Source organism: Biomphalaria glabrata, chromosome 5, assembly GCF_947242115.1.
Source record: "Biomphalaria glabrata chromosome 5, xgBioGlab47.1, whole genome shotgun sequence".
Classification (NCBI taxonomy): Eukaryota; Metazoa; Mollusca; class Gastropoda; family Planorbidae; genus Biomphalaria; species Biomphalaria glabrata.
The window spans coordinates 41,881,514-41,907,996 of record NC_074715.1 but is presented as its reverse complement, the minus strand read 5'-3'; the positions used below and the strand labels follow the sequence as shown (position 1 = coordinate 41,907,996).

The 26,483-nt window shown below is 36.5% G+C and overlaps 2 protein-coding genes across 5 annotated transcripts in view; one reads left to right on the top strand and one right to left on the bottom strand.

Moving 5' to 3' along the window:
- Positions 1-9,351, top strand: part of LOC106063566 (uncharacterized) — a 14,364-nt gene extending 5,013 nt beyond the window's left edge. For both annotated transcript variants that reach the window (XM_013221963.2, XM_013221965.2), the window contains exons 2-8: positions 3,514-3,662; positions 4,459-4,581; positions 5,325-5,462; positions 6,606-6,777; positions 7,066-7,219; positions 7,630-7,849; positions 8,695-9,351. In XM_013221963.2, the coding sequence (XP_013077417.2) occupies positions 3,531-3,662; positions 4,459-4,581; positions 5,325-5,462; positions 6,606-6,777; positions 7,066-7,219; positions 7,630-7,849; positions 8,695-8,844 (1,089 nt within the window). In that variant the 5' untranslated portion in view covers positions 3,514-3,530 and the 3' untranslated portion in view covers positions 8,845-9,351. The remainder of the gene's footprint in view (positions 1-3,513; positions 3,663-4,458; positions 4,582-5,324; positions 5,463-6,605; positions 6,778-7,065; positions 7,220-7,629; positions 7,850-8,694) is intronic.
- On the bottom strand, positions 9,150-26,483 carry LOC106063565 (lengsin). 3 transcript variants are annotated; one of them, XM_056029803.1, is made up of 4 exons: positions 26,287-26,483; positions 12,838-12,969; positions 12,411-12,706; positions 9,150-10,662 (listed from the first exon to the last, which is right to left on the bottom strand). In XM_056029803.1, exons 2-4 carry the CDS (start codon positions 12,965-12,967, stop codon positions 9,787-9,789), a joined length of 1,302 nt encoding a protein of 433 aa, XP_055885778.1. In that variant the 5' UTR covers positions 12,968-12,969; positions 26,287-26,483; the 3' UTR covers positions 9,150-9,786. The 3 variants fall into 3 exon arrangements, with proteins under 3 accessions (XP_055885778.1, XP_055885781.1, XP_055885780.1); XM_056029806.1 differs by lacking the exon at positions 26,287-26,483 and adding an exon at positions 25,791-25,815; XM_056029805.1 differs by lacking the exon at positions 26,287-26,483 and adding an exon at positions 25,337-25,470.

Below are 26,483 nucleotides of genomic sequence, written 5' to 3'. Positions count from 1 at the left end.
ACTTCGCTACACGCAAGGCTAGTAAAGTAAAGTTAATGAGATGGTGATTTTGTAATTTGTAAAGAATGAATAAAATGCTAAGACGAATTTATTTTCAAATACAAAATCTTATTTTCACTTATTATCCTTACCCCAAATTCTAATAGTCTTTGACCTCGTTCATTGGTTGAGAGGTTACTGTATTTTCCACAAGTGCCTTTCCAGGTTTGATAGGAGTCACTTCCTACTTTGGCATTCCAGTCTCCTTGTACAACAATGATGTCCTTTTTCGGGACCTTATTGACCACTTCCTGTAATTGCTCGTAAAACTCTTCTACTGCCTCATCGTCATATGTTGATGTAGGAGCGTAGGCTTGAATGATGGTGATATTGAAGGGTGATGCCTTTAAACGTATGGAGATGAGTCGACTGGATATAGGGTAACAATTCACAACGCAGTTGTTGTAGTTCCTGTGTACAAGAAATCCTACTCCTTGTTCGTGAACATCTGGTAGTCCACTGTAGTACAGTTTATGGCCATCTTCTGTTGTTGTTTCACCTATGTTTTTCCAGCGCATTTCAGAGAGTCCTATGATGTTGAAACGGAGTCGGTTAAGTTCATGTGTGAGCTCTTCAACCTTTCCTTCGTCTCTTAGTGATCTCACATTCCATGTTCCTATGGTGATTTTATTTCTGGTATTTATTTTAGTTTTTAGACTATTAGAATTTGCGAAATACAACAATCTCTTACTGGCTAACACACTAGGATGCCACAAAAAATCGCGTATAACCACATGGCACAGTCCGAACGGAGAGCACCACAACCAGATCGACTATATCATGGTGCAACAGCGTTTTAAGACAAGCATCCATACAGCTAAAACAAGAAGTTTTCCTGGAGCTGACATTGGAAGCGACCATGACCTTGTTATGATGACCTTTAAAGTACACCTAAAAAAGGTAACAAAACAAGGACCTACCAGGATAAAATTTGACCTGGACAAGCTGAAAGACCCCCAAGTAGCTGCCATATTCGAGGCACAAGTAGGAGGACGCTTTGCAGCCCTCAACATCTTGGACTCCAATGACCAGGATATCGATACGCAAGTCAATATGCTAAACACAGCAGTCACAGATACAGCCCTGGAAATATTAGGGAAGCTCCGCCCGCCCAAAAAACCCTGGGTAACAGAGGATATACTCCAACTCTGTGACAAGCGACGGGAGCTTAAAGGGAAAAAGCTGTCCGACCCAAAATATGTCCAAGAATACAAAAGCGTCAACAAACGGATTAGAAAGGGAATGAAAGAAGCGAAGAAAAAGTGGATAGAGAATAAGTGTCAAGAAATTGAACAGGGACTTAATAGAAACAACAGCAAAAAAGCGTACCAATTAGTAAAGGACCTCACTACTTCAAAGCATGGAAGAACCAACACAATACAAGACAAAAACAACAAATGCTTAACCGAGGACAAAGATGTGTTGAAAAGATGGACGGAATACTGTTCAGAGTTGTATAACTTTGAAATCTCAGGAGATCCAGAGATACTAAATGTCCCGACAGTTTCCAACATTGACGACTATCCGATTCTTCGCTCGGAAGTAGCAGCAGCAGTAAAAGCCCTGAAAAAGGGAAAATCGGCCGGAGTTGACAACATTCCTGGCGAACTTCTTCAGGCGGGAGGAGAAACTATGATAAACGCACTCTATATGATTTGCAACAAGATCTGGCAATCAGGAGAATGGCCCAAACCCTGGACCCAATCACTCATAATAACCCTTCCAAAGAAAGGCAACTTACAACTCTGTCAAAACTATCGCACCATCAGCCTCATAAGTCATCCCAGCAAAGTACTGTTAAAAATCATATTAAACCGGCTAAAACCGATAGCAGACAACATCATATCAGAAGAACAAGCAGGTTTTAGACAAGGTCGCAGCACAACAGAGCAAATCCTAAACCTCAGAATACTCTGTGAGAAATATCTCCAACACCAAGAGAATCTTTTCCATGTCTTTATTGATTTCAAGAAAGCTTTCGATCGAGTATGGCACGGAGCACTCTGGGCGACAATGGAAAAGTACAACATTAATAAAAACATAATCAAAGTTATCCAGAACCTCTACAAGGAGGCCACCAGTGCGGAGTACTTCAACAATAATATTGGGGACTGGTTCAAAACCACAGTTGGAGTAAGACAAGGCTGCCTACTGTCACCAACACTCTTCAATATCTTCCTTGAAAGGATAATGGAAGATGCCCTCGAGGGCTATGAAGGTACTGTTAGCATTGGAGGAAGAAGAATTACTAACTTGCGCTTCGCAGATGACATTGACGGCCTAGCAGGGACAGAAGAAGAACTAGCTGACCTGGTGATGCGCATTGACAAGACTTCTGCAGCATATGGCATGCAAATAAATGCCGAAAAAACTCAAATTATGACCAATAGCCATCAGGGCTTTAAAAGAGGCATCAGTATTGGAGGTGAAAAGCTAACTAGTGTTAACAGCTTCAAATACCTCGGAGCTATTGTCTCAGATGAGGGAACAAAACCCGAATTATTGGCTCGAATAGCACAGTCCACAGCAGCCCTTTCAAAACTTAAAATAATATGGAAAGATAAGGGCTTAGCCCTCGGCACCAAAATTAGACTGATGCGCTCTCTGGTCATGGCCACATTTTTATATGCTTGCGAGTCGTGGACGTTGAATGCAGAGCTTGAGAGGAGGATCCTAGCAATGGAATTGAGATGCTACAGAAGGATCCTAGGCATCACATTCAAAGACCGCATCACAAACCAAGAAATCAGAGACAGGGTTACTGTAGCGATCGGAGCTCATGACGACCTGCTTACTATTGTGAAAAAACGAAAGCTTAAAACCTTTGGCCACATTACAAGATCTACGGGGCTCGCAAAGACCTTTATTCAGGGAACAGTGCCAGGAAAAAGAAGAAGAGGCAGACAGAAAAAGCGATGGGAGGACAACATTAAAGAATGGACAGGCCTGCCATTGAGAGAGGTTCTGATCAAGGCAAAAAAAAGGGAGGAATGGAGAAAGACGGTCGACAAATCTTGCCTGGTGCCCCAACGGTCCAACAGACTAAGGGATAGGTAAAGGTAAAGGTAAAGTAAAATCCTTACCCCTACCCAGACTGGGCCCCGCGCAATCCGTTTCGCAAAGGGCCCCGCAATTGTTAGGGCCTGCACTAGTTATATGTGTGTCCTCTAATGTGACTTGGGTAAGTTATCATCCTATTAAGAACCTATTAGTTATGTGTTTTGTAGTAGAAGTAGCTGGTGTACAACGCCTTTATTGCATCCCTTCAGAAGGCATTAGGAAGTGGAGATTTGCTTTTATCATTTAAACTCATTACTAGAGCCTACATAACACTTCTACATTGACTTAATCCAAACTTTTGAACGCTAGGCAACAAGCAATAATAATATTTTATTAATGTTTCATATTTCTTACTTCATTTTCCGATACTGTCTTTTTCTAATTGCGATTATATTTCTTTTTTTTTCCCCCCAGAACACCAACTGACTACTATGTCTGGAGGAGATGAACCAGTTCCCGCCATTGTGGTAGACAATGGTTCAGACTCTTGCAAAGTTGGGTTGGCGAGAGAAGATCTGCCTGCTTCAGTGTTTCCCAGCACCGTAGCACGAGATGCTAACAAGGTAGGCTGCAGTTTGCACTGAACAGTAGTATTAAACATTCAACAGAGGGAGGTCATGTCCTGTGTCTTTGATCATCTTTAAAAAAATCTTTCTCCCTCTCTCTATCTGCCTCTTCCATTCACATAAATAAAGCTATAAATATTGAGTAATTGCTGGCGAACTTGAAGTTATTTATTTTCGTGGTCCCATCTGGGAAATAGGCCACCAACCAGCTTCCTTCAGGCATCTCGGTTCTGGGCGAGTCTCTCCAACTGTCCCCACGTCTTGCCCATCTGCTTGGCATCTGCTTTGAAATCGAGGCGCCATGATTACAAATTAATGCATTTTTTTTTTCAATTAAATCTACACCAAGCCCTACGATACATGTACGAAAGTAATCTTACCACAGAGCAGTATCATCAAACAAAGGATTCTAACAAACTTTTACACACATACAACAAACGAACTGAATACAATCAAAGATAAGGGGGCGGGGCATTGTGTCGCTATCCCTTCCACTAACTATCTCAAGCTCCCTGCTCACCACTGAGGTGATAAAAAAAATGTAACACTCTACATGGATTTCTACACCCTTTGCATTTTTGCAGGATTACACAATGTACGCAATCAAACTGTACTTTGGAAGATGTGAAAGGGGAAGAATAGACACATTTGAATTCAGTGTTTCGAATTCAAAATTCTTGGTTTTAAGTAGATCTAGGCTTAGTGCTATTTGTGAGTGTATATAACATCCCAGGTGAAATTTTCCTGATGAAACTAATAAGATCGTTCATGCATATATTATTCTGCCTCACAGGTCAGCTTTGTCGGACAGAAAGCTATAGACAGAATTTCAGACTTAGAACTCCACTATCCTATTAAAAGAGGCTTGATCACTAATTGGGACGACATGGAAGTTCTTTGGGCCTATATGTTTAAGGTAAGCACGGATAATTACAGAAATCAGTTAGCTCAAATTTTTACGGAAATCTACAATTTCTTTATTGGGGTTAATATATTTTAACAAATGATATAAGCTTAGAAAAGGGATCGAAATATTACTTATTAATTAATTTTAAAATTATATTTCCAAAGACGACTCTAAAGTACAGAAACCTTAAATCTAATTATGCTAATAGATAAGTTAGTTTTTTTAAGCAACTAAATAAATGTCATAAATATATTTTAAAACTTGTTTTATTAGTATTTATATATTGCATTTTTTATACTCCAGAAACGTATTTAGTTTTTATAGGTAATATGAATACGATTTTACTATATTTAAAAAATGGATCACTCAGCTCTGTGTTACCTTAATGTCGTCTGCTATGACCACAGATAAGCTAAAACGAATACGAGACAATTCGTATGTAATAGATGTTACATTTGGTGCATTGATTTTGAGAGTCAAGAATATTTATAATTTTACATTTTCAACAAAACAAGAAAAATCTTGATATCAAACACTCGCAAGTTTGAGTAAAATGTCAAGTAAAAACAAAATAGTAGATAATTGTATGAGCACTGTGCTGAAACAAAAACAATTTGTAGGAGAAGAAAGGGAAAAAAATATTTTTTAAATATTTTTTTTTGTGACAACATTTTGTGTTTTTCTTCTTACCAATTCAAAGTCCTTTCGATCTCACCAGGTTTCATGTACCGCAATTTATTTTTCAACTTTAGGATGTTTTGTCAGTTGATCCATCAAAACATCCAGTATTGATGTCCGAAGCCCTCAACAACTCATCATTCAATCGAGAGAAAACAGCCCAGATCTTATTTGAGAAATTTCAGATTCCATCTTTGTTTATGACCAATCAGGTAAGGCTACTGCTTGACTTTAGATCTCAGTCTTATCGAATGGACTGGTCCATACATCACACAGTGTCACATTGGGCTGAGGATGCGTGCACTCAATGATTGAGATTCAAGAGTTCTTTCAAGTGAAACGAATCGGAGAGTAAACACAAAACTTATGAAATATGAATCAGTTTAAAGATTATGGGATGGGATGTGACATTATAAGTTCTTCTTGCCAACATTTTGATGCTGAGTTGTTTTTTTAACAACATACAGTACAGTATAACAACATAACAGTACAGTATAACAACATAACAAACAACATAACAGTATTTCAAATGTGGAACGATCGTAGTTTATTTTTATTGCCATGTTTACCAAGTTTATATCAACCCACTCTGTCTGTCATATGTCTGTCAGGTAACAAGTTTGAACACGTTATTTCTTCCCTTCTTTTTCTTAGGTCAAGTTGAAACTTTGCACAATTATTCATGGCGTATACAAGACGTGAATCAATAACAAAATTTAACCAATTAGTTAATTAATTACTGGTTATTAATTATTTTGTTTGATACCAACAAAGGAAAGTAATACCTTGGTATTCACAAATTTGGGCTCAATATGTACGGTTTTGTCCCCTTAGAAAATATACAAGTTATTTATCCCACACCCATTATCGGAACAGGTTAAAACTTTATACAATCCTTTATTATACTTAACAAAACATGAATAAATTAAAAAATCAACCAAATAGTCAATTAATTATTGGTACTTAATTATTTTGTTTGAAATCGAATAAGGGAAATAACTTCTACATTAGATATGCGTGTAAGTGTGGAGTTCTTCCTCTTAGATAAGCTTTGATTTGATTTTTTTTTAAATTTTGCTTGTTGTTTTTTTTATATTAATATCTCTGTTTTGTTCACTTTAAAAACAACAATAAAGAAATGACACTGATCGATTGAACCTTTACAATTCAAAACGTGGCTATCTCAAAGAGTTCCTTTAAAATATGTTGCACACATTAGTGGAAACGGACGTTTCTTCTATTTATTACTTTAAAACACACACAAAACAACAAACATTGTTTTAATGTCTCCTACATTCTTTACTCTAATCAACCCTCTGACTTTCCTGTGTTGATCCTCGTGCATGGATGTACAGGCTGTGCTGAGTTTGTACCACGCTGGTCGTGTCACAGGTACCATTGTGGACATTGGTGCTGGGGCCACATCTGTGGTGCCCATCTATGAAGGCTTCAACATTGGGGAGGCATCTGTCAAGGTCGATCTGGCTGGATCTGATATCACAGAGTACCTTATACGACTATTAGCAGGTACGCAAAAGACTTTTACTGGCCACTTATGATTACTAGCAAGTAAATAGAATCAAATAGTGGCCAATTACGATAACTAGCAGGTAACTACAACCAAATACTGGCCAAATACGACTACTAGGAAGTAAGCAAAAGTACAAAAAACCGTATAGGAAGTAATCATCTTCTTTTTTGAAGTAACGTCTGTATTATATAAGATAAGACTCATTAATAATAATATTTGCTAGTTAATAAATTAAAGCCACGATTTGAAATAAATTTTGGTCTGAAATGTTTTGCTTGTTTCAGACAAAGGGCACAATTTGATATCGCCACCCAATAAACTGATAGCCAAGAAAATAAAAGAGACTTTATGCTTGGTCTCTCAGAAAGAACAAGCGTCTTCTGCTCCTAGCACTTTTGAACTTCCGGATAAAACCGTGATAACTCTTGATACAGAGAGGTAAAACGTTGTCTAAATAGAATTACGCACTTTCTATTAGAATTTGGCTGTAAGTACATAGCGTAAAAAAACAAATCTGACAAGATCCTTAGCACCAGATTTACACAGAACTAGAAAATTTACTTCCTAAAAATAAAAAAAACTACATGTATTAAGATATGTAATATTGATGAATTCAAAAATATGAGAGCCCTTTGCCAAAGATACTTCCACCCACACCTGTCCTTTCTACTTATGTCCCACAATCATCGCACTCTAAATATTATTTTTTTTGCTTTTAGAAACCTATTTGCGTTCTAGTTATCTGTGTAAATAAATGTAACACAGTCATAAGATTATTAGAAACAGTAAAAGCATGTACATGACGCAGACTATCATTTGGGTTATTTTGATGTCATTTTGCATTGCAGATACAAGAGTACGGAGATTCTGTTTGACCCGGAACTATCGGGTCGCGGTGACATCAAGGGTGTCCACAAGCTGGTCAACGGTGCCATCTCATCATGTGACATGAATGTCAGGAAGCCTCTCTACACCAACATTCTACTCAGTGGCGGCACCTCCCTGTTTGAAGGACTGGCTAGCAGACTGCAGCAAGAGTTGACTTCTCTAAGCCCACAAAATCCACAGGTAACACTCAGCCACACCGCCACCGTATAGAGATATAGGAAATTAATAATATGCATCATAATGTTTAATCCGTTTGTTAACCTATAACTTGGTATGTGTAACTTCATTAAGTCTTGCATTGTCAAAAAGACGTTTAACAATTTTCAGCTGGGTGGAAAGGGGTGTGTGTGAAAGTATAGACCTATTATAAAGATTAAAGGTGTGTGAGAATAAAATAGTTTTCTTTTGCGTTAAAGAACTAGCAAGTTTTTTATTTTTTGCAAACAAAAACGTTCAATGCAAGCCGTTTCTTTTACTAGTTTAAAAAAAATATTTTCTCAAATGACATCCTTGGATGTTGATCATTTGTTACAGCGCTATGTTAAAGAGACGACATATAAAAAGTAATGGGGGCCCAATCAGACCTTGTGATAGATGGGCCAAAGGGGGGTAAGGATGAGTATAAAGTTCTAAGGTTTGAATTTTGATATAGGTCTAACATATAAAACACAGATCCATTGACCGATATTGTTACCTTTTCTTTAACATTGATTTGATTTTTAAGCAATGCATTTTTATAACTACAAGATAGGAATATTTAACGACTGTGGGCCCCAGTGACAGCATGTCGGAATAATTTGATAGGCCTATCTATTTCTATTTCAGGCCAATCTAGAAATCTGTTTTGAATCGTTGACTGGATGACATAGTTAGAAAAAAAAAAGAGGTTTCGTCCTTACTTCTACAATTTCAAATTCAGACACAGAATGTCTATCCATACTTGTAAATAGCCCAAACGTTGAAGGTCTAATGTAATTAATACATCTGACAACATTTTTAACGCATCTAATACATCTCCGTTTAAGGCCAAAGTTCACGCCAGGAGAGATCGCCACCTAGCGGCTTGGATTGGAGGCTCGGTGTTTGCGGCTCTACCAACGTTTCAACAGTTGCAGATAACAAAGAAGGAGTACCAAGAAGCAGGTCCATCAATCATCAAAAGAAAATGGCCGTAATTAAACAAAACTAAAAAGTGTGCCTTGGTACTTAATACCAATGAAACAAATAATCTGTGATGAATTATTTCAACAAGAGGTACAGAAAATATATGTTTTCAGTGTTGGAGAACATTAAAAACAACTAACATTTTGACCATTGTAATCTGAGACATTGTGACACTTTTTGTTATTGTCAATGTTAAATAGATCAATATAAAAGTTAAATGCATAATAGCTTAATTTTAATGATCTCTCTCTCTTTTTAAAAGGAAATTAATTCTTGAATTTATAAAATAAAATATAAAAAGGAGGGAACACAGTGCTTTATATTCATTCAAATGTTTTACTCAGTTAATCAAGTAGAATTCATTCTTTCATAATTGTAAGATTTTTCTATATACTTTGTTTATAATTGTTATTTCTTGACTATAACTTTTGATTTTGTTATTACTCTAGTCTAGACAATCTCTTAAATTCATGTTTTATTAACATATTTTTTGTACAATAAAATACCTTTTTTCTTTACTCATGCATTCAATTATATCAGTGAGAAAAAAAGTTGATTTGCTTAATTTATTTACCTGGCTAAAAGAGTTTATTAAGGGATGCATTAATATTCAATCATCAACTTGCCTCAGTGACATCACACAAGTTGTGGTCATTCTGGCATTCCAAAACAAACCAAGGACTTCATTATTTACATTGATTTTTAACAATTCAACACAAGTGTTCTTCTGAATTTAGCTCTAATAGAGGTACCACACAAAATATATAAATTATAAATTATTTCACATTTAAATCTTCGTACCATAATACTTTTTTTTTGGAGGTGGAGATGGGGAGAGAGGAGGGCTGGAGACTGTGCACCTCTGATCAATCCTTTAAATTTTCACAAGTTGATGTCAATGGGAGGAACGACCATTAAAATAAACTTGGATTGGATTTCGGCATAAGACAGAGTTAAACTGCGTGGAAGTACACGTCTCGTTGAAACGCCAAGGTGTCTGAACCGTCGACTCTAGCTGAAAGACCTCTCTTGGCCATCTCTATGAAGCCCTTTACTAAATCCTCACCAATGGCTTGTCTCAGGATATCATCTTCATCTAGTGCAGACAATGACTCTTCGGGCTTTCTTGGGATGAGAGGAGAAGATGTGTCACTTTGTGCCGGGCATGGTAGCTTCCTCTCTAGTCCGTCTAGACCAGCTGCCAGGATGGCTGCCACGTCTAGGTAGGTGTTTGAGGCGCTGCTAGGTAGCCGGTTTTCAATGTAGACATTTTTCTTGTCTGTTTTAATTCTCAGGTAGCTTCGCCTGTTCTCTACACCCCAAGTGGCCAGCTTGGGACACATTTCATCGGCCAGTCTTCTGTAACAGTTGATAGTGGGGCATAAGAGTGCGGTCAGTGCAGGTGCGTGGTGAATGAGCCCGGCGATCCAGTGCCTTGCAGTGTCCGACATGAAAAGTGGGTCGTCGCTGTCAAGAAGCGCGTTTTGTCCATCGGATGTCCATAGAGAATGGTTGAAGTGAAAACCGTTAGCATGTCCTTCTTCTAAAGGACAGGCCATGAAGGTGACGGCCATGTCGTTCTGACTCAAGCAGGACCTAAGTGCGTCCTTCATTATCGTGATGGTATCGGCTGAGGTCACGCCCTCCTCGGGGCGAAAGGTCAACTCAAACTGGGCGGCGGCGAACTCTGTCATGAAGGATTCCAAAGGTAACCCGGCTTTGTCCATCATGCTACATGTACCGAGTAGGATTGCCTCCCTTCCAGACATGTTGTCTGCCCGCCCATACGGCTCAATAAGAACATTGTTGAACGGAGTTATTCCATCTTTCTGAGGACAAAAAAAAAAATGGACAATATATAAAAACAGTTTTAGACTAACCAATTGTACTGTCCTTTAACTTACCTACTTTTAAATAATGTTTTTATCTTTACAGTGGCGTTTATGATTTTTGATTTGAGTGTGTTTGTCTGTAGCCTTTTTTTTAAAACTGCTATATTTAACTCTGTTAAAATTTGTGAGACTTTGGTCGTTTAATAAAAAAAAACAACTTATTAGCTTATTAATGGAGAAAAAAACAGGGATTGTTCGAACCACTGCACAATCTGGTTAAATAAACCTCAAAAAAGATCCATATAAAACTGCTCATCTTGTCTCACAAAGAGCAACTATCCCAATTTAAACCAAAAGATTCTTCAAAATTGTTTTTATTTTTTCTAAAAGAATTTTTTTCCACTCATTATTCTTTCGGCCTGTTTTAATGTATGGATTTAATAGTTAATTTGTTAAAATAAAGTAGGCCCTATTCCTTTAAGACACTACCATTTATGAGACAGAAGATACAAAGGTCATTTGTTTCCGTGGCCTACGAGTAACGAAGGCGTCATGCGGGCAGACAACGACCAAATGCCTTTACTTTTCACCAACTAATGTCAGGTAGAGTTGGGTGCACTCAGAGGTGCCATGATAATGCAGAAATAAAAAAATTCCTGTCATCACCGTGGCTATTCCCGTGTTAAAAAGTTTTGGCTCCACTGACGTAGAGCAGTTCTCAAATTATGCCAATGAATCTTTTCTGTGAACCCAATAGTACGGCTTTATGGTAGATCTGTTTACAGTTCACTTAACCGCCACACTCATCAAATAGATAGAAGGAGATAACCCACGACTCTTTACAGTGGACAGGGGAAGGAATCGATACAATACAGAGGCGTGTAGTCAAGCAGTTATGTATATTTTTTTCTTTTTACTAAACGTTTAATTAAGCAATAGATGTCTCCTCTTTTACTTCTACTTCAGCTAGAGTCACTAGAAAGTGTCTAGTATACATTTGTCTTCTCTACTTTACAATGCCATATCATAGTATTACATATGCATTACTAGTATCATGGAGAGGTGTCACTAAATGTTTCACACATCGACACAGTTTCTGTAGATGCACTCCGGTGCATGATATTTTACACCGCGTAGACGTCTGCTACAGGGATACAATGTAAAATAAACGACCAAATGGTGATAAGATGTGAGGCTGAGAGGCTAAGTAGGCTTCAACTTGGCGTGGCTACCTAGCAAGGGTGCTTGAGGTTCGACATCCGACTCGAGCAGAGTTGTGTTTACTTTGCGCCTAAAGGCAGCACGGAAAAAAAGTCTCCCAGATACCCCCACCCCCCTCTGGTCTACAAATGAGTTGGACCATAGCGCTTTGAGCATGCTATAAGCATGAAAGCTGCTCTATATAAAATCTAAAAAAAACAAAACAAGAGAAGATCAAGTTACATCTGCAAGTGTTTGAGTGAGACTGCTCTAGCAAGCATGTTTTGGTCATGCAGAAGAAGTCCACAGAAGAATGGTAACCTTTTTCGGGAGAAATTTAGTCCTTTCTGACGTAAGTTGACTGACAAAAAAGATGCAACTATTTTAATGACACCAGATATTGACATGTGTAAAACATACACACTTAAATGTAATCCAATATAGAATGTATATATATCAAGAGAAAGATGACTTGTTCTCTCCTCCCCCCCCCCTCCCTTTTTGCATTTTCTTGCGCTATTAAGTCAAGAAGAGAAATAACTAACCTCGAAGATCATAAACTCAGCTTCAAAGGCAGACATTACAATAAGTCCAAAGTCTTCCTTAAGTCTTTTCACTTGCTTCAGAGCTGCGGCCCTTGGAGAGCAGACAACGGAAGGCTGGTGGGCAGGGGACGCAATCTGACATAAAGCGCTACCCACTCGCTGACCGTTCTGCGACGATAGCCATGGCAGCTCTCTAAGCGTGGACAAGTCCACATTGGCCGCACCGGAACACGACTTGCCGTCATAGATTAAGGCGCTCCTGGCGTTGGAGACGCTATTGCCAAAATGGACGCAACCTGGGGAAAAATAAATGTATAGTTGTTTTTTTTTATTGTGAAGATTTTAAAATGTTGCAAACGTCAACAGTTCTAATTCTAGAGGGGTCGGCATGCTGCGAAATAGTTATAATCCACATCTATAAGCTTACCGGAATTTCGAAGTATATCTTTTAATTTTTGACTTGATATATTCACTTTCCTAACAACACCACTGAGTCCTGTCAGAGATAGCTGAATAACGTCATAATTATCTAGAATATCCAGCTCTGTAGTCCCCATGTCTGTGACAATAGACAAAAAAAAATATCCAAAGACATTACATTTAATAATAATAATAATAATAGTTTAATTTATAGAGCGCTGTTAACAAACAAAATGTAGGATTAAGGCGCTGTGATTAAATTACAAACATAGAGATGTAAAATGACAAACTAATCTAAACAAGTTTTAAACAGTTCTTATTGTTCTTCTTAAATGTAGTGTAGCATGTTGTCAATAAGGAAGTGAGTTCCACTGAAGAACCCGAAGACCGTAGCTTTTAAGGGAGAAGCGTGGCGTCACTACAAGCGTTGAATCCATTGAGCGCAGGGCTCTCTGAGTGACACATGGAGTGATCAGTTCGCTTAAGTACAAGGGCATATATTTATTATAGATACACTGATGACAAAATGTATGACGACCTTGTAGTCGATTTTCACTTTCACAGGAAGCCAATGGAGCGTGGGCAAGAGATTGAAGAAGAATCACGTTGTTTTTCTTCGGACTTTTCGTGCAGCTTTTCAACAAATACTTGAGAACCTGGAGGAAGCTACAAAACTTCTACAACTAGAGTGCATTTGTTTAGTTCAAATTTAGTCTAGGACATACTGCGTATATATCTGTGTAGATTTTTAAAACATGTCATGGGTTAAAAAGAAAAGTATACACCAGTATGAGGACAATTAGCATTAGTGAATTTGTACACCTTATAGAATACGCAATGTAAAAGGGGTGGAGATCAAAGGGTTGGTTTTGGAAGCAAAACAAGTTTTACCTCTGCTGCATATTTTCTATCTACACACTTTAAAGTTGTGATAAGTGCAAGGCTTTGGTCTATGTTCAATATCAACTAGTTTTTTTTCTTTATTTCATTTCCCCAACTTTCTCATTATTATATTTGTTTTGTGAACAAGAAAGAACAATTAGATATGTCAATTATTAGAAACTAGTACATACACTTTTTCTTTGCTGAAAAGCCAATATTTTAAAAAAAGATTAGCATCATATTTGTATAGTGATGTGGGATTGTCAATGTGGTGCTCATGAAACGAGAGGATATTATTTATAATACAGGTTACAGTGAAGCATAACCAATTACTAGTAACTTTAAACCATTCGTATAAAATATGGCATCGAAGGAGTGTTGGTTCTGTTAAGAATACACTTTATGAAATTTATAATTTATACACATATTTTAAAAATAAAGTGTGTAATAGAATGCCAACCATCTTACTTAATCACGTTATATGTAACAGTTTTAGAAAGTTTGTTTGGGTTTTTACACTTTCACGAAATGTTTCAATTCTGTTAAACTCTAAAATTTTTTCCCTTCGCTCACAAAGAATCCAAGGATTGATTCGCATGACATAAGGTTAGAGAGTATATTTTGTGTGCGTGTAGTATAATCTACTAAACGACTTTTCAATAATTACTAAACATATCTCCGAATGTTAATAAAAAGAAAATAGATTAGCGTTCTAGATATTTTAACATTGTTTAACATTCAAAAGCTTTTCTTTGTATTCATATTCATCTCTTTTTTTTTTAATTAGAAATCTGCTCGTGTCTGAACGATTGTGATACTCATGTCCCACCAGTGCACAATGTAATTTATAAGGCTTCTTCAACGAGAATAGTTACAACATTAGTTTTGTTTATTGCATTGTGTGAGATATTTTATTAATAGAATAAATCGTCTCTCTTTATTTTGAGTCCTTGTTACAATGTTAGTTTTTTTTAAAGATATTTTTGCGCCTATAAAATAGCATGTCTCCTATGCACTGACAACAAATCATTAACACTATTAACACAGTTTATACCTTTTGTTCTAATAAGTTCTGTTTATTCTAACTATGCCTACTTGCAACTTAAGGAAAGAAAGAGTATTACTGTGTAGGTCTATCTAGATTTTCTAGACTGTTATAGCCGAATTGTAGGGCGTCTACATACATACTATCTCACCACTGAACTATGTATTATTATTATTTACTTAAGTTATGGTGGCAATTTTAGGGAGTTTTTAAACGCAAAACTGGGAACAAAAGGATTAGAAAAAAAAGTTTCAAACACTTTTATGTGTCAATGTCTTCGGATAAGTGCAATACTTTATATGGCCATGTATATTTTGCCACATCTAATGCAGACAAAGCCGTTGTCCGCCAGGTTTATATTTGTTGTTTTTTTCCAGTTGTCTGCGCATTTCTTCCACAAAGTCTCTTCTGTTAAGCCTCAACTATGTATAGCGAGACCCTTGCAAGAGGTTTTTAGCCGTCTCTTTCGAAGATAATCTGCTGCCAACTGTTTTCTTCTTCAGCAAGGGCACAAAGGCGCCTGATTTAATCTTTATAGCACTTTGGGGTTGGGGGGTGGGCATCTTTTATTACGCCGCCCTCCATTAAGCTCGTCACATAAAGATTGTCTTTGACATGTTGTCATCTCCCATACGGAATAGGTGTCCGACCCTGCGCAGCTGTGAAATGGTTAGTAGTGCTTTTATGCTGTCAACACACCAGCCTTTAGCAGAACGTGGCTTTTTAAAGGTGGTCTTGCCAGCGTATGTCCATTATGGAGCAAAGGCACCGTTAAATGAATCGTTCGAGGTCCCAGAGACATACAAAATGTGGGAAGAGCCACTGCTTTAAAGACATGGATTTTCGTTGGTAAGTGAAGAGACCTATTCTTCTATATTCTCATTTGAATGTGAGAGATACTAAGTGTTGTTTGCCTTGGCCAGACTAAATAGACCAACATACATTTGTTTTCTTTTTCAGCTGCATTCCTAAACATTTAGTTCTCTTTATAAAAGTGATAAAACAGCGTGATGGGCATGTTACGTACACACACATATACATATATCTGTATGTAACTGTGTTGTCAGGTGGTACAAGGAATGTCGATATTAGAGAGTTATTTGTACTATTTTAGCACCTGATAGCTTCTAATTTATTAACTCTTACACTGGTTGTCACCCCTGCATGTCATCGTTCACATGTCATGCCCAGCTAGTAGTGCTTCATTGCATGCCCAGCTAGTAGTACTTCATTGCATGCCCAGCTAGTAGTGCTTCATTGCATGCCCAGCTAGTAGTACTTCATTGCATGCCCAGCTAGTAGTACTACATTGCATGCCCAGCTAGTAGTACTTCATTGCATGCCCAGCTAGTAGTACTTCATTGCATGCCCAGCTAGTAGTACTACATTGCATGCCCAGCTAGTAGTACTACATTGCATGCCCAGCTAGTAGTACTTCATTGCATGCCCAGCTAGTAGTACTTCATTGCATGCCCAGCTAGTAGTACTACATTGCATGCCCAGCTAGTAGTACTTCATTGCATGCCCAGCTAGTAGTACTTCATTGCATGCCCAGCTAGTAGTACTTTATTGCATGCCCAGCTAGTCACTGCTATTAGTGCTTCATTGCATGCCAAACAAACTCTACGTTCCACAATAATCCTCATTGATTAACTGTTAATGACGTATCGTTTTCTATATGTACGACGCATATTCAGCATGTTTCCCTATCATTCCCAGCAAGTCATGCTAACTCTATAATAGTTCAAGGTTTGTAGATGAAAATGTTGCCTACAAGTACTGACATGTTCTCAAGTATATCGAAGCTCATATCAGCACGAACGTGTGAGATAGTGGGGGAGGGTTGTCAATGTCTTTTTCGATAAACTTATTAAACATAATTAATTATTATGTATAATTTCTTTTGGTTTACAAATAATACTAATAGAAAACAAATTTATTTACTTTACGTTAAGGATGCGTGCTTGTAATCGCATTTGTGTATGTGTAAAAATGATAGATATAGCTTATCATTCTAGCATTAGTATACATATTATTTTTGAGATTCGTACTAAATTCTGTATTTCCATGACCAACTGTGATTCTTTCATAAAAACAACATACAAGCTGACATAAAAACAACATACAAGCTCACATAAAAACAACATACAAGCTCACATAAAAACAACATACAAGCTCACATAAAAACAACATACAAGCTCACATAAAAACAACATACAAGCTCACATAAAACAACATACAAGCTCACATAAAACCAACATACAAGCTCACATAAAACCAACATACAAGCTCACATAAAACAACATACAAGCTGACATAAAACCAACATACAAGCTCACATAAAAACAACATACAAGCTCACATAAAAACAACATACAAGCTCACATAAAAACAACATACAAGATCACATAAAACCAACATACAAGCTCACATAAAACCAACATACAAGCTCACATAAAAACAACATACAAGCTCACATAAAACCAACATGCAAGCTCACATAAAGCCAACATACAAGCTCACTTAAAAACATCATACAAGCTGACATAAAAACAACATACAAGCTCACATAAAACCAACATACAAGCTCACATAAAACCAACATACAAGCTCACATAAAAACAACATACAAGCTCACATAAAACCAACATACAAGCTCACATAAAACCAACATACAAGCTGACATAAAAACAACATACAAGCTCACATAAAAACAACATACAAGCTCACATAAAACCAACATACAAGCTCACATAAAACTAACATACAAGCTCACATTAAAACAACATACAAGCTCACATAAAAACAACATACAAGCTGACATAAAAACAACATACAAGCTGACATTAAAACAACATACAAGCTCACATAAAAACAACATACAAGCTGACATAAAAACAACATACAAGCTCACATAAAACCAACATACAAGCTCACATTAAAACAACATACAAGCTCACATAAAACCAACATACAAGCTCACATTAAAACAACATACAAGCTGACATAAAAACAACATACAAGCTGACATAAAAACAACATACAAGCTGACATAAAACCAACATACAAGCTGACATAAAAACAACATACAAGCTGACATAAAAACAACATACAAGCTCACATAAAACCAACATACAATCTCACATAAAAACAACATACAAGCTGACATAAAAACAACATACAAGCTCACATAAAACCAACATACAAGCTCACATAAAAACAACATACAAGCTCACATAAAAACAACATACAAGCTGACATAAAAACAACATACAAGCTGACATAAAAACAACATACAAGCTCACATAAAAACAACATACAAGCTCACATAAAAACAACATACAAGCTCACATAAAAACAACATACAAGCTCACATAAAAACAACATACAAGCTCACATAAAAACAACATACAAGCTCACATAAAACCAACATACAAGCTGACATAAAACCAACATACAAGCTGACATAAAAACAACATACAAGCTGACATAAAAACAACATACAAGCTCACATAAAACCAACATACAATCTCACATAAAAACAACATACAAGCTGACATAAAAACAACATACAAGCTCACATAAAACCAACATACAAGCTCACATAAAAACAACATACAAGCTCACATAAAAACAACATACAAGCTGACATAAAAACAACATACAAGCTGACATAAAAACAACATACAAGCTCACATAAAAACAACATACAAGCTCACATAAAAACAACATACAAGCTCACATAAAAACAACATACAAGCTCACATAAAAACAACATACAAGCTCACATAAAAACAACATACAAGCTCACATAAAACCAACATACAAGCTGACATAAAAACAACATACAAGCTCACATAAAAACAACATACAAGCTCACATAAAAACAACATACAAGCTGACATAAAACCAACATACAAGCTCACATAAAACCAACATACAAGCTCACATAAAAACAACATACAAGCTCACATAAAAACAACATACAAGCTCACATAAAAACAACATACAAGCTGACATAAAACAACATACAAGCTGACATAAAACAACATACAAGCTGACATAAAACAACATACAAGCTGACATAAAACAACATACAAGCTGACATAAAACAACATACAAGCTGACATAAAACAACATACAAGCTGACATAAAAACAACATACAAGCTGACATAAAACAACATACAAGCTGACATAAAACAACATACAAGCTGACATAAAACAACATACAAGCTGACATAAAAACAACATACAAGCTGACATAAAACAACATACAAGCTGACATAAAAACAACATACAAGCTGACATAAAACAACATACAAGCTGACATAAAACAACATACAAGCTGACATAAAACAACATACAAGCTGACATAAACCAACATACAAGCTCACATAACACTCACAAAATATTCTTTTAAACGGGGAACAAAAAACGTGAGAGTCCAAAAGACACTGGCCTCATGTCCCAAATGATCGAATCATTACGGCATCGGGGGAAATGAGTTCTAGTTAACAGGGGAATCTCCGATACAAGTGGTTCTCAAAATTTGAAACAGGGAAACGTCACAGTGGCTTATGTTTACTTTGTGCTCAAGGGTTTTCAAAAACATGAAACAATGTAGGCAGATATCTCTTGTTTAAAACTCACATTTCACACCAGCTAAGCCCGTTAATTTCTTCCCAGGCTGTTAATAATTGTAGGGACATCCCTTTCTTTTTTTTTTACTTTTCAATAAATGGTATTTTACATAGATCTACTTTTTAGCCGTGAATTCTAGTCATTGTTAAATTGAATTAGAACGGCCCTCTCTCTCTCTCTCTCTGAAACCCACTTTTGGTTTCTTGTCACTCTGCGCATCGTAATGTTCTCTGACATAAACTTTGGACTTCAAATGGATCGACCCACTTTATAGCGCCTCCCATCCGGACAAACACACTCACACATGCTTTTTGCCCACGAATTCTAGTATCACTTTTACTTATCCGCCCCCCCCCCTACTGCCCGCCCGTCCATAACAAAAAAGTTAGTCCAACGTACAATCTCTAACTTTTCATCGGCTTTTCAATTCAATATCAAAACATTTAATAAAGTCTATGTTGCTTTTCGACCGAACCCCCCCCCCCCCCTTTTTTTTTTTCGCTTTCGTTTTGTTAGACAAATCTATTGTGTACTGTTTTTATCGACGGTAAAAGTAGTGACGTAGTAAGACAGACTAATGACGTAGTAGACTTAGGCGAACAAGAGAGCAACATGGCGTTAGTATAGAAGTAGTTTGTTTTGGATATGAGTTAAAAATAGCGACGTTTAGGAAGACTGGACGGACTTCCCAGTGCTAAATAAAGTGTTCTTTTATAGAAGTGAAAGTTGTTATTAAGTCTATATTTAACTTGTAATGATCTGTGGCTAATGTGAAGTAATAATTGAGATAGAATCGAAGTCAGATAATATTAGCCCACAACAATTACAATATCATACATTTTTTTTGAGAAAATATAACTGACTATAAGAAATACCAGGCAACGATATGTCCTTGTTAATAATTGATAGTGTTAAGAATGTGCACATTGAACAAGCCATTCAATACAAAAACATTCAACAGTTGCTCTTGCACAGCCCCCCTACCCCCAACAAAAGACAACATAGAATGAGACCGACAGGGCCAGCCTTAGGTAATCAGAGGCCCTAGGCGAAGTGACTTTGGTGGCTGCAAATCCAAATAAAATAGAAAAATAAACCTCACAATAATAATAGAACGCGATTTCTATTGTTTGGTTAAAACAATCAATGCTGACGATTAACGAAATTTTATAAAGCAACTCTTTGCATTCTCCGCTTTTTGATTTTGTTTTGATGCATCAGACTCCTAATTCTAATAAGCCTTTGACATAGTCACCAATAGAAATAAACAATGTTCTGCAAACAAAGGCAGTACCGGTATAACAAGTAGACCTAAAGTTTATAAAAATTCATAAATAAACCATAAGTTAGAGTTGAGAGTTTGGGCTAGGCTAGTAGACACATATCATCTCTGCTATATTTGAGAGTTGATTCAAGTTTCAATCATTTTTTTTATCGAAAAATGTTTTCCTGTGCGAGGTCCGCACCAATTGGAGGCTCTAGGTGGCGGGCCTAGTTTGTCTAAGGCCGGCCCTGCGATGGCGACTATAACCAATAACCCATCACTTGACTGGCCGCATGCAAGACAATGTCGAGATGGTTAGAAGCTTGCGTTGGAGAAAGTTGAAGAAATGTGTCTACGATGGGGAATCTACGGCTTGTGAAGAACTAGAGATCTTATCTTATATAATACAGACGTTACTTCAAAAAAGATGATTACGTCCTACGCGTCATGCATATCTCATACACTATATAACAGAAACTTTTATCAATGGTATCCTATAAACCTACTAAACTTTATTTAGTCAACTTAAAGCAGTCGGTGTAAAATAATAATTATAATAATAATGAAAATAATAAGTCATTAAGTAGAAGATTAAAATAGACTCTATAGACAGCGGCTATGTTTGCGTTAGATTGGACAAAATATGAAGGTCATACCTGCATCTGTAAAATGCTTTTTCTTAATCTTAGGACTCAAATGACAATGCCTTAATAAGTGTCATACTAAGACATGGTGTCCGAGTGTTTTTTTTAAAGGAGGGGGGGGGGGGGTGGAAAGCAAACGCGTTTGGTCAAGCGGCTGTTCACATAATACTCTCCACACCGACCATTGTACTAGCATATAAGCGAAACTACCATGATCACGTGGGCTTCCATTTATCAAAGAGAACATAACCCTCATTAATTTTATAGTGCCATTTACCTCTCCTTTCTCATCTTAAAAACCTGCATAACATGCATGTTATATCGCCATCTGGGGTCATAAGACATGATAAGAGATTGACAGTGTCTAATTCTGTTGCCTTCTCTAAAATAGAAAATCAACGATCAGCCACATCCTACCAACAGATGCAGTAAAATAAAGCAACACCAATATTCACGGGAGTGCGTGTAGCTGAAGTGAGGACCACCGCGACGCTGGATCCATCCTCGGTTTTCTCCGACTTGTCTGGAGTCTAAACCACACTTTGTCAGCCACTCGGTATCGATTCTCTGCAGTCTTCACACGACACGAAGAGGAAGCGATAGGCTTAATAATCTGACGGTAACAAACTTTTCTCATCAGGGCTTCTCAAGAAGCTTACATCACTAAACCCAACACTTTAGAAGAAACACAGAGCCTGGGTCTCCACGTCGAGCGATGGAAACACATTTTATTTCCTCTTAAGATTATTTCTAGCTTTTTTTTTGCATTGAAATGTTCAGACTGGAAAGGGAAATTAAAGTCTTAAATATGATACTCGCTCTCATGGCTTTTTAGATAATGATTTTTATAAAAACGGGGATACGAAAGGTCAGACAAGACAATGAGATATTGATTGGATACATCGTAAGGTTGACAGTCTACTTAACAATATACACTTGTTTCTGAAAGGCACAGTTTATTTTGAAAAGAAAATGAATAATGGTGATGACTATAAAATGTTGTATTTTCAATATGTAATTAATAAAAAGTAACCTTTCCCTCTTGGACCTTCAGTTCCATGGCTCATGGGTAAGATAATGTAAATATATAATGTTTCTATAGACGACGATTAACGAGGGTGTCATGTGGTTAGCACAAAATCCGTTATTACTTTCCCCAAATAATCTTTAGTATCAATTAGAGTTTGAGTCTAATGTATATTTTTTTCTTTCGAGGCTTGGCGATGTCCTGTTCATTAACGAAATTATTTTACTGTGGTAAATCCACATCCAACTTCAGTTGAACTGTTACAAAAAACAAACTGAGTCATGATTCACCCAGTATGTATCTGTGCATAAAAAGGTATTCCAGTGCAGATACCATCTGCTATGTCAGAACTATAATGTAATAACGATGCCATGGATGCTATTTTTCATGCGATGTACATTTATATAAGAACAGATAACGATATATAACTAAAAAGTAGATCATTTTCTTTATTCGAATGTTACTTTTGTGTTCAAGTGCTAGGGGGAAAAGTTGATGATACAGAATTGTTAACAGAGACTTTGATGAATTGCATGAAAGAACACTCAGAATGCTCTTGTGTGTTAAAAAAATAGTAAAGTTCCCCTTTCAGACCTTATTGTGTATAGGGCAGATGATGTAAAGGTCATCTGTTTCTGTGGCCTACGGTTAACGAGGGTGTCATGAGACTAGCACAACGACAAGCCGCCTTTTCCCTAACTAATGTCAGGTACTCATTAGAGCTGAGTGGACTTAGAGGCGTCCAAAGATCCCAAACTTAAAAATCCCAGTCTTCACGAGGACCACCCCCCCCCCCCCCCCCCAAGGTTCGAAAGCCAAGCACTTTACCACTCGGTCTATAATGACAACAAATACATATAAACTGGAGTATTTGATCATTACCCACAGAAGGATTAATTATTTTTAAACGCGAAACTAATGATATGAAATTACTAAAAACAAATAACTAACTTGGCCTGCTCAGCACTTAAATGCTCTTTCTAAGAGAAGTAGATTATTTCAATTCAGCGTTTCACTAGCGCATTGTTTCCCAAACTGTGTTTCGTGGAACCCTAGTGTTCCGTGAGGCCTGAATAGGTGTTCCTCGAACTACTGTAATAATTAACTAATAGGCCACCACGTGAATTAACATCTCTAAAAAAAACAAGCACTTTTTTCCGCAAAATACTCAAAATGTGCGAAGTGTACCGTTAATAAGGAAAAAGTTTGGAAAACACTGAACTAGCGATATCAACATTGAAAATCATTTTCATAATGACTGTGAAAAAGTGTGGATTCTTAAAAATGCAGCGAAAAGGTTCAGTTTGTACACAAATGAAACATTTTTTAAACATGCGAGATCTGTGGCATAAACTAATTTTTAATTAGCTGAATTATGTTTAATGAGCACCCAAAGGAAGCACGAAAACCTGCTTTCAGAGATCATAAGATCCCTTCCCCCCACACTCTGATGTCTATAAAAGAAATTAGGTCAGAGAGTACAGAACATAAGCCTACTCTATAGGAGCAAGAACAACGAGCTATACAAAAGTAAGAATAATAATTTCTACGAAAGTGGAAACTAAAGCATAATGTTAACAAACCAATTCGAAAGATGTATCAGTTATGAGTTTTAGAAACTGAATATATATTAGCTCAAAATGTAGACCAATCTTTTTGAATTATATATGCATGAACTACAGCTCCCACATCCAGAAAGTGCGCATTATCGATAGGTCATTTGCATATTTTACCCAGAGACTCTATCGGAATAGATCCCAGAAATACTGAACGAAGAAGACGTCAACATGTTGCAGCCTCAATGTCTCTAGCTATTTTTTTGTACACATTATACTGATCAATATTTCTTTTTGTAAAGAACAAATAAAAGCAATTTTATTATTGAACCCAGAACACAAGCTAACAATCTGTGTGCACTCCAACTAGACAAATGTTACACAATCAGATCATCTGCATCTTTTACTTCGTTAAAGCAACAGATGTACAAAATAAAGTCATTGAAGCAATTAATTAAACATTTATCTTATATTATTTTACAAATACAACATCTATTTTATAAAGATAGCTACATTTATCTTAAGGTAAAACTTCAATTGTATATTCCCATATATCTTATGAGCATGGGCTACTTGTACAAAGAAAGTTATTATCTAGAAAGAGTAAACTTTATAGTCGACTTTATAAAATGCAAATTAGAAATTATAATTATACATCTAGTAGTTTCTGTAAGATTTGAGGCCTGACCGTTTAACAAAACTTGACTTATTGTTCATAAATTTCGACATAAAAGTGACGAAAAAAGAAGAGAAAATGAGATACAATAGGATAGACGAATGAATAATTTTAGAAGTCCACTCTTCCATTCTACACAAAATGTATTTTAAAAAATCTGTCATTGAATATGGGAAAGCCAGGATAGGCAAAGACACGTTTAAACAATGGAACATAAACCCAATAGACGTTTTGCTGTTATCAATATAGAAGTAGACTTCCAGATCCCATAGAAATAATTGGAATCTAAATCTATCATGCTTAAACTTATTCCAGACAAGCTTTAAGTTATAGGCATAAAAGGCTTGATAGACATTGAGATTTTAATGACCAGATTCTTTGCTTGTTTTTGCTTATTCAAAAATAGTTCTTAAGTGTCATTAAAAAATATACAGTTTCTGCTAACTTAGTACTAAAATATGGAGTGCCCCAAAGATCTTTTCTAGGACCAATGTAAATCAGCAGTGTTATTAGAATATCGCATTTTTTAGCACTTCTTTAGCGACGGAAAAATATTATTCTTAAGTCTGGCGACCAGCTTTGCCTTTTCAAGCACACATGAGTAAAATAAAATTACAAGAGTACGAACTATATGGTGCTTCCAGGTGCCAACTATTGTGTCAGCTGAACTGATTTTGAGATGGTTTGTTCAAGCGTAATTCCATACATCATGCTATAAACATTCGGCATTAAAAAGAGAATAGTATAAACAAAATCAATGAAAATAAAACCCTGACACTCGATTGATCATTGCTTCTATTTTTTTTTCCTCATATAATGTAAGCGTTTGCTCAAGTGACAGTGACAGAAACGACTTCCAGCGGATGACCTTTAGAAGAACAACCCTACAAGATTGTGTTATTTATATCCACAAGGGAGAGCAATCTTTTTTTTTTTTTTTTTTGTCAACAATAAAAATAGTGAGTGAGATCCGCCCTTAAGTTTGAAATTGAAAATGTCACGTGCCACCTTTACTTTTAAAATATATTTTAAAAAATAGTCTAGTCTAATACAACTTCAAACAATTCAACAGGGTTAAACTGCATCTAGATCTTCTGCAGTCTCCCTAACCTTGACCCGTGGGATGAATGCATGTAATATGTGGGGGCGGGCAGGGAAAGACTGTAGTCGACTAAAGTAAATAAAGTTCTAAAACTGTAAGAGGAAATGTGAACCGAAACAAACCTGAAACAAATTACAAAAATTGACACGTAGATCTAGTAGCACAACTGTTCTCTTATCAACTTGATGCCACAACAGCACAATGACAACAGTACAATGTCAACAGTATAATGAAATTATTCGCTGGGTGCAGCTCTATGGATTGTCTATCTGGGGGGTTAGATAGACGGGGTATTGCTTTCAAGCTAATCTGGAATATTTAAGCAAGCATTAAATGTTGTGTTTTCAATACTCGATGTACAGCTATGTAGAAACGAGATGGAAACCCCCTTAGTTACTTGGGGATAGATGATAGATCTAGTAATGTTTATTTAAATTTTGCCTAGTCCACCTTCCAATTACAAAAATACAGATCCATTGCTTGTGATAACTTATATACAGTATATGACAGTATATGCCTATTTTCCTATTATTTTAATCAGAAAGCTTGCAACAATCTTATAATAAAATCTCCTTGGAATAAATTATTTAAAATTACTACAGCAAAAGATTGACAAACCTTGTTAAGTGACAGCCTACTCCGAGAAACAGACAAAAAACTTTATTCAGACAGTAAAAAAATCCCACATAACATTCAAGTGATAAATTTCCTACGGTTCTTCACAACTCTCGTTTAATTTCAGCACACAGCACATGTGTGTTATGACTTGGGTACGTAAAATACAACACTTTATAACATCGTTTTACTTGCGTAAG

Excerpts from the sequence above, each read along its gene's own strand:
- LOC106063565 (XM_056029803.1), bottom strand. The coding sequence starts at position 12,967 with ATGGGGACTACAGAGCTGGATATTCTAGATAATTATGACGTTATTCAG. Across the intron at positions 12,707-12,837 it reads AGATATACTTCGAAATTCCG|GTTGCGTCCATTTTGGCAAT; the intron begins GTAAGCTTATAG and ends ATTTTTCCCCAG. Across the intron at positions 10,663-12,410 it reads CTGAGTTTATGATCTTCGAG|AAAGATGGAATAACTCCGTT; the intron begins GTTAGTTATTTC and ends TTTTGTCCTCAG.